This window comes from Cherax quadricarinatus, chromosome 29, assembly GCF_038502225.1.
Source record: "Cherax quadricarinatus isolate ZL_2023a chromosome 29, ASM3850222v1, whole genome shotgun sequence".
NCBI lineage: Eukaryota > Metazoa > Arthropoda > Malacostraca > Decapoda > Parastacidae > Cherax > Cherax quadricarinatus.
Genome location: NC_091320.1, coordinates 17201048 through 17213480, shown reverse-complemented (window position 1 = coordinate 17213480; position 12433 = coordinate 17201048). Strand labels below are relative to the sequence as shown.

Sequence of the window (12433 nt, the reverse complement as noted above, 5' to 3'; positions counted from 1 at the left end):
AAGAGAATGACTTCAAGAGTGTATCAGTCTGTAGTGGAAGGAAGGCGGGGTAGGGGTCGGCCTAGGAAAGGTTGGAGGGAGGGGGTAAAGGAGGTTTTGTGTGCGAGGGGCTTGGACTTCCAGCAGGCATGCGTGAGCGTGTTTAATAGGAGTGAATGGAGACAAATGGTTTTTAATACTTGACGTGCTGTTGGAGTGTGAGCAAAGTAACATTTATGAAGGGGTTCAGGGAAACCGGCAGGCCGGACTTGAGTCCTGGAGATGGGAAGTACACTGCCTGCACTCTGAAGGAGGGGTGTTAATGTTGCAGTTTAAAAACTGTAGTGTAAAGCACCCTTCTGGCAAGACAGTGATGGAGTGAATGATGGTGAAAGTTTTTCTTTTTCGGGCCACCCTGCCTTGGTGGGAATCGGCCAGTGTGATAAAATATATATATATATATATATATATATATATATATATATATATATATATATATATATATATATATATATATATATATATATATATATATGTGTGTGTGTATATGTGTGTGTGTGTGTGTGTGTTGTGTGTGTGTGTGTGTGTGTCGTGCCGAATAGGCAGAAGTTGCTATTTTGGCTTAAATAGCAACGCTCATCTTGCCATATAGGACAAGTGAAAATTTGTGTATGCAATAATTTCGCCAAAATCATTCTGAACCTAACGAAAAAAATATATTTGATTGTGTTTGTTTAGTACTAAATTACTGTAAACGTATTTAAAATATATTTAGTTGGGTTAGACTAAAATAAATTACTCTTGTTATAATAAGGTTAGGTAAGTTTTCTAAGATTCTTTTGGTGCAAAATTAAAATTTTTTACATTAACATTAATAAAAAAAATATATCTTTAAACGTATAAGAGAAAATTTCAGAAAGAACTTAATTTTAAATGAGTTCTTGCTAATTGACCAGTTTTACATATTCGGCACGACATATATATATGTCGTGCCGAATAGGCAGAAGTTGCTATTTTGGCTTAAATAGCAACGCTCATCTTGCCATATAGGACAAGTGAAAATTTGTGTATGCAATAATTTCGCCAAAATCATTCTGAACCTAACGAAAAAAATATATTTGATTGTGTTTGTTTAGTACTAAATTACTGTAAACGTATTTAAAATATATTTAGTTGGGTTAGACTAAAATAAATTGCTCTTGTTATAATAAGGTTAGGTAAGTTTTCTAAGATCCTTTTGGTGCAAAATTAAAAATTTTTACATTAACATTAATAAAAAAAATATATCTTTAAACGTATAAGAGAAAATTTCAGAAAGAACTTAATTTTAAATGAGTTCTTGCTAATTGACCAGTTTTACATATTCGGCACGACATATATATATATATATATATATATATATATATATATATATATATATATATATATATATATATATATATATATATATATATATATATATATATATATAATGTTTGTTTGGTTATATTATTAAATTTACTCATCAGATAGGAAGTTTGTTTCCTCTATGTTCAACTTACGTATAACTGTCTCCATTGTACAACCTCCTTAATTTAATTTATATATTAAGTGGTATTCGTATTGTTCTTATTATCAAATAAATAAAGAATCTGCACAACAATTAACTATTTTTCACTTACAATAAATAACATGGTCATTATTTTTAATAAAAAATCCTAACGGATTTGTTACGGGGCAAGAATTACATAGTTACCCTGAAATAATTGCTGGAGATAATTAGAGGAGTTTGTGGTGGTCTGCAGTTACCGAGGGACATGCCAGCCATGACGCAGGTGCCACAACATGTCAACTTCTCCTGTGATGGCAGACAACCTGGGTACTACGCTGACGTCGACCTACACTGTCAGGTGAGACACACACAGGATAAGAGATAAGATCAGATTTTCTTCTGATCTTTAACCCCCGAGTGCGTTATCGAGGACTGTCTTATTTCCTTTGTGATTCTTCGATCTTGTCCCCCAGGATGCGACTCACACCAGTCGACTGACACCCAGGTACCTACTTACTTGCTAGGTGAACAGGGACAACAGGTGTAAGGAAACACGCCCAGTGTTTCCAACTTTGCTGGGAGTCGAACCACGGGCACTCAGTGTGTGAGGCCAGAGCGTTGCCTACCAGGCCACGGGCCACTCAGGAGGAGAGGGGTAGGATATATAGAGAGAAAAGGGAGGCAGAAGAAAAATACACTACAAGTTGGAAAATATTTTTGAGTTACCCCTCATTAGAGTTCCTTAAAATTCTCTCAGACACAACATGTACGAACTTATTCAGTTATTTTGACATAACACTTTTATTAGCATTAATCTCCGTTGGAAGTCTTCAATTTTCTAAAATTTTCATAATGTGAAACAACATAATTCATCTAAACATAATTTTTTTTATAATATTCCTTTAGGATTTTTTTTATTAAAGCAAAATTACCTACGTGAGGAGCAACACAGGACGTCATATCCTGAGCAGTCTGGTATATACCTGCGAGTACTTATATATCCTGAGCAGTCTGGTATATACCTGCGAGTACTTATATATCCTGAGCAGTCTGGTATATACCTGCGAGTACTTATATATCCTGAACAGTCTGGTATATACCTGCGAGTACTTATATATCCTGAACAGTCTGGTATATACCTGCGAGTATTTATATATCCTGAGCAGTCTGGTATATACCTGCGAGTACTTATATATCCTGAACAGTCTGGTATATACCTGCGAGTACTTATATATCCTGAACAGTCTGGTATATACCTGCGAGTACTTATATATCCTGAGCAGTCTGGTATATACCTGCGAGTACTTATATATCCTGAACAGTCTGGTATATACCTGCGAGTACTTATATATCCTGAGCAGTCTGGTATATACCTGCGAGTACTTATATATCCTGAGCAGTCTGGTATATACCTGCGAGTACTTATATATCCTGAGCAGTCTGGTATATACCTGCGAGTACATATATATCCTGAACAGTCTGGTATATACCTGCGAGTACTTATATATCCTGAGCAGTCTGGTATATACCTGCGAGTACTTATATATCCTGAGCAGTCTGGTATATACCTGCGAGTACATATATATCCTGAACAGTCTGGTATATACCTGCAAGTACATTTATATCCTGAGCAGTCTGGTATATACCTGCGAGTAATTATATATCCTGAGCAGTCTGGTATATACCTGCGAGTATTTATATATCCTGAGCAGTCTGGTATATACCTGCGAGTACTTATATATCCTGAGCAGTCTGGTATATACCTGCGAGTACATTTATATCCTGAGCAGTCTGGTATATACCTGCGAGTACATTTATATCCTGAGCAGTCTGGTATATACCTGCGAGTACATTTATATCCTGAGCAGTCTGGTATATACCTGCGAGTACATTTATATCCTGAGCAGTCTGGTATATACCTGCGAGTACATTTATATCCTGAGCAGTCTGGTATATACCTGCGAGTACATTTATATCCTGAGCAGTCTGGTATATACCTGCGAGTACATATATATCCTGAACAGTCTGGTATATACCTGCGAGTACATATATATCCTGAGCAGTCTGGTATATACCTGCAAGTACATATATATCCTGAGCAGTCTGGTATATACCTGCGAGTACATATATATCCTGAGCAGTCTGGTATATACCTGCAAGTACATATATATCCTGAACAGTCTGGTATATACCTGCGAGTACTTATATATCCTGAGCAGTCTGGTATATACCTGCGAGTACATATATATCCTGAGCAGTCTGGTATATACCTGCGAGTACATATATATCCTGAACAGTCTGGTATATACCTGCGAGTACTTATATATCCTGAACAGTCTGGTATATACCTGCGAGTACATATATATCCTAAGCAGTCTGGTATATACCTGCAAGTACATATATATCCTGAGCAGTCTGGTATATACCTGCGAGTGCATATATATCCTGAACAGTCTGGTATATACCTGCGAGTACATATATATCCTGAACAGTCTGGTATATACCTGCGAGTACATATATATCCTGAGCAGTCTGGTATATACCTGCGAGTACATATATATCCTGAACAGTCTGGTATATACCTGCGAGTACATATATATCCTGAGCAGTCTGGTATATACCTGCGAGTACTTATGTATCCTGAACAGTCTGGTATATACCTGCGAGTACATATATATCCTGAACAGTCTGGTATATACCTGCGAGTACTTATATATCCTGAACAGTCTGGTATATACCTGCGAGTACATATATATCCTGAACAGTCTGGTATATACCTGCGAGTACTTATATATCCTGAACAGTCTGGTATATACCTGCGAGTACTTATATATCCTGAACAGTCTGGTATATACCTGCGAGTACTTATATATCCTGAACAGTCTGGTTTATACCTGCGAGTACATATATATCCTGAACAGTCTGGTATATACCTGCGAGTACTTATATATCCTGAACAGTCTGGTATATACCTGCGAGTACTTATATATCCTGAACAGTCTGGTTTATACCTGCGAGTACATATATATCCTGAACAGTCTGGTATATACCTGCGAGTACATATATATCCTGAGCAGTCTGGTATATACCTGCGAGTACATATATATCCTGAACAGTCTGGTATATACCTGCGAGTACATATATATCCTGAGCAGTCTGGTATATACCTGCGAGTGTCGGGTGGGTGTTCAAGGAGATGTCAGATGAAAAGGATTACACACTGGGACGGTTTGATAACTTATATTATGAGTGTTGAGGGGTAGCCCAGGCCTCGCCTTGTTGAGTCTATGCCTAGCTGGGATTTGAGGGAGATGCCTCTAGCTAGTGGTTCACATGTGAGGGCCTCATGACATCACAGCTAGCCATAGAGCCTATACATTTAGTCAGGGAGCCTATCTATAACATAGCTGGGATTATCTACACAAGTAATACAAGTAATCAATAGCACACTACCAACAGCTCGGCCACATTATGTAGGTCGTCTTGACATACAGCTACTAATACGAACTATAAACTGCAGGCGTTGTGGCTCTGGGCTGATTCTATTCTATGTCAATATACATAACAGTTGAACGAAGATGTAACAATAAGAATGGTAACAGATTGTAATGCATTACAAAGTATGATACATCATAATTCATGGTAATTGATAGAATTACTGTTGGGACAGTATACAAAAAGAGATAGAAATGATCGATCGATCTGTACTCATGTGATCTACGGATCTGAGGAAATGTATTTACAAAGAAGAAAGTGTTTAACAGAAAAGGCAGATTTGGTGCACATAAGTCATTTACACACTCACACACAAATTGAACATCAATAAGTAGGTGTGGTAACACCTACTTACAGCTTAGCTATCTGTACAACTCATTCACATTTAACTCCAACTCTGCTAGGGTGAGATTTACATATGCAGAATGGTTATCATCTCTAGGGGGATCGAAATCTGCTGCAATGGCTAACACATGCCATGGTTGAGGAGGATCTCAATTGGTATTTACAATTGATACTTGGGGATTCCTCATTACTTGTCGTGTACGTAGGGAATAACGACATTCAGGTTGTTCATCTGACTGATTGTTAGATGTAGAAGGTATAGCATCAGAAGGATTGTCAGAGTCTGTCTCATTTGTCTGGTTGTCAGGGACCTCATCTTCGTCACATACTAACTTCATATGATCTAAGTGTGATTCTTTATACTGACCAGTACTGATTTCTCTAACCTCAGACTTATTGCCATTAATATGTTCAACTACTCAATAAGGACCAACAAACTTTTGATCGAGCTTAGGCATTGCAGATGCTTTATTAAAATTAGTCTACATAACTCTCGAACCTACTTTATTTTTGGTGGGTTTTGCTCGAGTATTAATGACTCTTGTACATTCTGCTAATAAGTTCATTCAGGTATACACAAATACAGTTACATAGATTATCATACATAGCAGCATATGTGTAGAGAACCTGGGATAACCCAAAAAAGTCAGACAGAGTGACTTATTTACATTGGGGTCCTTTTATCTTATTATTATAATATAAAGGTTATAATATCTTATTATTCTGTAATGGAGATAACATCTTATTATTATACTAAAATACTATCTACAATACGAGGGTCATTACTAGGAATAAGGTAAAATTACACGTGTGTTAGCTAAAAAAAAATAAAAAATCATTCCCCTCCCTTTCTGTAGCTACATTCATCAGACACCTTTTGGCACTCTTCTTGAACTGGTTCATGCTATGACTGGCTTTGACTTGTACAGGCAGTCTGTTCCATTTCTTTATTGCTGTACAATAAAAGGTGTTTGAAGCCTGGCCACTGACTGTGGGTACTACAAAGCTGTGCTCTCTCTCCCCCTTGTACTATGATTGCTTTGGTTCCCAACCTTGACAAAATTGACAGCAAGATATTCTGGACATTGTTTGTGAGCAATTTTATAAACATGATTTAGCTTCAGTTGTTTTACTCTGTCTTCAATATTCAGCATATCCAACTGCTGTAATTCATCCTGGCCTAAATGTTCTCTTGGTCCCAGCCCCAGGATGAATCTTACAATTTTGTTCTGGGTGATTTGCAGTCTTTTTTTTTTTTTTTTTTTTTTTTTTTTTTTTTTTTTTTTTTTTTTTGTGTCAAGGCAGAGCACCATGAAGAGTAAGCGTAATCCATATGACACGGTCCTGCGAGCCTCAGTAAGTAGACACTGTGCTTGTCTATAGAGAAATTTCAGTCTGGCATTCGCTTTCTTTACTACACTGTTCCTTATCAATTCTCCTGACATGCATGGGTGAAAGGGGATTCCCAGATATTTTACTTACGAAACTGAAGTGATGGGTTCCCCATTAGACTGGACATTAAAATTATTTACCCTTCTCAGTTTATGTTTCGTACCAAAGAGAATGGCTTCAGTTTTCCGGGGGTGTAATGATAGTTTGTTGTCTACTAACCATTTGCTGCAGGACTCCAGTTCCAGTGTCAATCCATTAGCTATATCTTGTGGGTCTTTACCTGACACTAACAGGGCACTGTCATCTGCATACAGTAGGAGTTTGCACTTGACACTGATAGGCATGTCGTCAACATAACATAGGAATAATAAGGGACCGAGAATACTACCTTGGAGGACTCCACAAACTGTCGGCAGGGGTTCTGATTCCGTTTTGTTGATTTTGACAATTTGTCTCCTGTTGCTAAGGTAGGATTTAAACCAGTCAACAGAACCTATACCGATAGCTTGAAGTTTCTTACATAATATATTGTGATTGACAGTATCGAAGGCCTTTTGCAGGTCTAAGGTTACCATACCTATGAGGTTCCCCATTGACATTTCAGTTCTCAAGTAATCCATCAGATTAATTAGGGAGGTGTCGGTTGAGTAAGATCTTCTAAAGCCTGATTGATAGCTATAGAGAATGTTGTTGTCATTAATTAAGGTACTTAACTACTTGACAGTACACCGCCATCTCTAGAATTTTGGATATTATACTGAGTATACTAACAGGCCTATAGTTGCTTACATCAGACCTACTATTTTTCTTGAAGAGAGGAGTAACTCTGGCCTCCTTGAACCCCTCCGGTACTGTATTAGTGGTGATGGACAAATTTATTATGTGAGCAATAGGGATTGACAATTCAGAAGCACCATCTTTTAGGAACTTAGACGGGATGTTATCCGGGTCAGTGCTCTTAGTTGGGTTTAACCCGCTTATTTCTTTTTGAATAAAGTCATGAGATGATAAATTAGACACATGTGCAACTCTTGGGTATCTTTATTGAGGAAACGTTTCGCCACACAGTGGCTTCATCAGTCCATACAAAAAAGAATCTTGAAGAACAGGAGGAGATTGAGGTAATCAGTCCCTCAACCTTGAGTCGATGTGGTCAGTCCATCAATCTTGAATAGAATACGGCATATGTGCGAAGAAGGAGCTTATAAACCGTAGGCAGGAGAGGTGCAGCAGTTGTAGGTGGTGTCACATTTGTTCAATGTGGAAGTAGGTCGTGCCCAAGGGTTAGGCAAGCGAAGAATTCCCAAGTATTAAGATCCCAAGAAGTTGCAGTGTCTGACAGGATTGTAGATGACTGGTTCAGGGCTCTTGGGATCTTAATACTTGGGAATTCTTCGCTTGCCTAACCCTTGGGCACGACCTACTTCCACATTGAACAAATGTGACACCACCTACGACTGCTGCACCTCTCCTGCCTACGGTTTATAAGCTCCTTCTTCGCACATATGCCGTATTCTATTCAAGATTGATGGCCTGACCACATCAACTCAAGGTTGAGGGACTGATTACCTCATTCTCCTCCTGTTCTTCAAGATTCTCCTTTGTATGTACGGATGAAGCCACTGTGTGGCGAAACGTTTCCTCAATAAAGATACCCAAGAGTTGCCCATGTGTCTAATTTATCAATGTGTCGGTTCTCTGAACCATTCATCTACAAAGTCATGAGATACACTTACTAGTTGACAACTGTTTGGGGTTACCCCTTTATTAGTATAGTATGTTTGAAACTTAACAGAGTCTGTGTTAAAGGTATTTGATGCAGCTGGTAGTTTACTTACTAATGTTGATGCAACAGATGTGTAGTAGGAATTAAAACAATTTGCCACCTTAGATGTTTCATGGCATACCTCGTTATCGGTAGTGAGTACTATGTTAAACCTATCTACTGGCTTATGGCTATACCCCAACTGTTTTAGTTGTTGCCAGAGCTTTCTGGGGTTATGCTTATACTCTTCAATTTTTGAGTAATAGTGCTTTGCCTTTGCTCCTTTTATAAGTCTCTGTACTCTGTTCCTCACTCTTTGGAGTTCATTTAGTGCTGCAATATCCCGTCTGCTTTAAATCTTTTTAGCAGCTGGTCTCTGAATTTCATATTATCTAATATCTCAGTAGTCATCCAGGGTTCAGTTCTTCGTTTAATCTTAACCTCTTTAACTGGTGCAATATTATCAAGGATGGTAGTGAACATTGTTTTGAATTTTTCCCAGGCATCGTTTACGTCCGTGCAACTTGTTATCTCTGTCCAGTCACAATTGTGTAGCCTATTTACCAGTGTTTCTTTACTGTAGTTTCTAGTTGACCTCATTTTTATTGTCCTGTGTAGGCCTATCCTATCCCTAGTGATTTTCCTGGTGCAGTAAATGATGAAGTGATCACTAAGATCTGTGGTAATGACGCCTGACTGACTAATGTTCTCAGCGCGGTTACAAAGTATGTGGTCAATTAGGGTGGCTGAGAACTGTGTGATCCGGGTTGGTATATTAATTAGTTGAGTGTAACTATTTATACCTAGAATTTGCTTATACCTTTTGCATAGCCCGTTATTTTGCTGCTGAAAACAGATATTGAAGTCGCTCAGTATTATTGTCTCGCAATTGTTTTCAAGTCCGGATAATACTCTGGAAAAGTCTTCTAAGAACTGGTCATGGGTGGGAGGGCGGTAACTAGTTCCTACTAAGGTGGGTTTTGTTATTTAAATCAGGTCTTGGGTTGTAAGATAAGTCATTTCTAATGTAGGCACATACTCCACCACCCTTTCTGTTCCTATCTAAGCGTTTTATATTGTAACCTTCTATTTTGACCTCGTCGTCAGTCACCGTGTCATCCAACCAGGATTCAGAGATGGATATAACTGCCGCCCTAGTTGTGTTAGCTAGAATCCTAATCTCTGCCAATTTTGGAAAAAGTGATCTTGCGTTGACATGAATAAAGTGTAGGCCTGTTTTCATAAAACAATTATAATCATCAATATATGGCAATGGGTCATTTGTATTAAAATTAGGTAAATCAATGTCATCGTTGCTAAAGGGTAACTGTGCCAAAGTGCATTTGTTACACACAAAATGAATTCTGGCACCGTTACTATAATTGTACAAACATCCATTATGCACCCACCTCTTACACATTTTACGTAAGGTGCCTTTTCTGTTCTTCTTGCGTACTTTAGTGCAATGTATGCACCTGTTTGGTGGTGTTTGAGATAATAAGAATGGCTGTATTGTCTCACATTGACCTATGTATGCATTAGATATGGAGTTAAGGTTATCATTCCTGTCTACTAGACCGTTATTAGCACCATCACTTATCTGTCTGTTTTGCCTCTGCACAATAGTTTGAGGTCCTGGATTAATTTGGACATCACCACTTAAGAGCGCTACAATAAGAGCTGTGTGCCACTGTTTTTGTTTGGGTATGCGGTGTTGCCATACCTTGTGGCGATAGTGACATTTACTTTTCTGGTAGGATGGCAACTGTTGGGCTTTTACTGTCCAGGGCGCTGTTACTCCATTCACCTTTTCCAGCCCCCATGACTGATTTTCTTCTTCATGGAATTGAAGAAGAAAGATAAATATAATTATGGCAGCCTGTACCCCCCTAATGCCTGCCATTTTAACTCTTCACTCTTTTACTCATATACAACAATATTTATTTCTCTTTTCCAGTCACCTAGCAAACCTTAGTATCTGCTTTAGCAATCACCACTGAATTACTGGTAAATTTTCTACTTCAAAACCCTCTTCACTACTCACTTATCCCTTAACTTCACAAACCACTTTCACTTATCCCCTTATTTGACACACCCTTTCACGCCTCACTTCACAGTCCGGCTTCACCTATTACACTTCTAACTCCTTTCCATTCTGGTAGACCAGAAAGGTTTAATCAATGGTTTTATCCGTCCAAATCCCCCTCAATTCCATTTATCGGGGGTTGTGTCGTGTTGTTGACTGCCTGACCTGGTCTGCTGACTCAGTCATTTTTAAAAGCACTGATGGAAGAAAACGTCACTACAACCTGACTTTCCTTGAGTTTTATAGATAGTTTTGGAGTTTTCTGCTATGATTCTCTCACTGTACACTGGTCAGCTGAATATAAGTCAGCTAATAAAACACTAACCTTGGTTGATTAACTATTCACTTCTTTCCCAAGACTGTCACTGAGAGATAACCGTCCTATATCCTTGGATATTGAGCAATCTGGTGTAAACCTACGAGTACATATATACCCTGAATAGGCTGGTACATACCTGCGAGTACATATATACCTGAGCAGTCTGGAATATACCTGCAGGTACATATATACAAGAGCAGTCTGGCATATACCTGCAAGTACATATATGCATGAGCAGTCTTGTATATACCTGCAAGTACATATATGCCTGAGCAGTCTGGTATATACCTGCCAGTACATATACACCTGAGCAGTCTGGTATATACCTGCGGGTGCATATATGCCTGAGGAGTCTAGTATATGCATGCGAGTACATACATACCCAGAGCAGTCTGGTATATACCTGTGAGTTCATACATACTTGAGTGTTCGCATCGCTATTGGGCCGTGCAGACGTGCTGCGCAGTAGCTCCTGATTGAGTTGGCTTTTGCGCAGTGTTGACGTGTACTTAGCTCTGTGAAGACCTGTTTGCGCGCTCTCTACGAATTGAAGCAAGATGCCCTCCATCGAGCAACTTTACCAACAGCTCAAGGAAGAATTGAGGATAGCGAAGGTGGAGATTCGGCGACTGACCGAGGAAAACAAAAAGATTCGTAGTAGTCCTCCTGTTTTGAGTCCTCAGGTCAAGAAGGGAAACTGGTCAGTGGCTGGACAGCAGGGAACGAAGTTGACGATCAAGAAGACGAATGGAAAGGTAGAAACGATGAAGAAGAAAGAGACTGCTGTGGAAACTGTTGTGGAAACATCTAATACATTCTCAGTGCTACCCGACGAATGTGAGTCGACTACTGGGAACATCACGACGAACAACACCAAGGAAGGTAAGAATATTGTTGTTGTTGGGGATAGCCAAGTTAGGTATATGGATAGGGCATTCTGCTTGAAGGACAGGAGTAGGAGACAGAGAGTTTGCTTTCCTGGGGCTGGGATGGAGGATATTGTTAGCCGTCTGGATAACATCATGAGAGGTAATGGGAGCAATCCTATTATCTGTCTCAGTGCTGGAGGCCACGATGTTGGCAGACGTAGGAGTGAAGACCTGATTAGCAGGTATAGGTCAGCAATAGAAATAATTAGGAGTAAGGGTGGGAACCCTGTCATATGTGGTATTTTGCCAAGGAGAGGAGCTGGAAATGAATGGTTGTCCAGGGCAATTGGTGTCAATTGCTGGCTGGACAAATACTGTAAGGAAAATGCAGTAACATTCATTGACAACTGGGACCTCTTCTATGGCAGAAATGACATGTATGCCAGGGATGGGGTTCACTTATCTAGGTCTGGGGTGGTAGCACTGGCAACTGCAGTGGAGGGAGCAGTTAGGACTTTAAACTAGGAACAGTTAGTGGTATGGGTTTGGGCAGGAAAACAGTGAAGTCCCAGTGTAGTAATATTACGAGTTCTAGGGGAACTAGTAATAAGCAGAACGAGGTAGATATTGAAAAGCCAGGGACCTTGGGTGA

General features: G+C 39.2%; 1 protein-coding gene across 2 annotated transcripts in view; it reads left to right on the top strand.

Moving 5' to 3' along the window:
* LOC138853373 (probable basic-leucine zipper transcription factor Q) overlaps window positions 1-12433 on the top strand; it is a 91289-nt gene that overhangs the window by 26329 nt on the left and 52527 nt on the right. For both annotated transcript variants that reach the window (XM_070089630.1, XM_070089629.1), the window contains exon 3: window positions 1764-1868. In XM_070089630.1, coding sequence (XP_069945731.1) covers window positions 1764-1868 — 105 coding nt within the window. The remainder of the gene's footprint in view (window positions 1-1763; window positions 1869-12433) is intronic.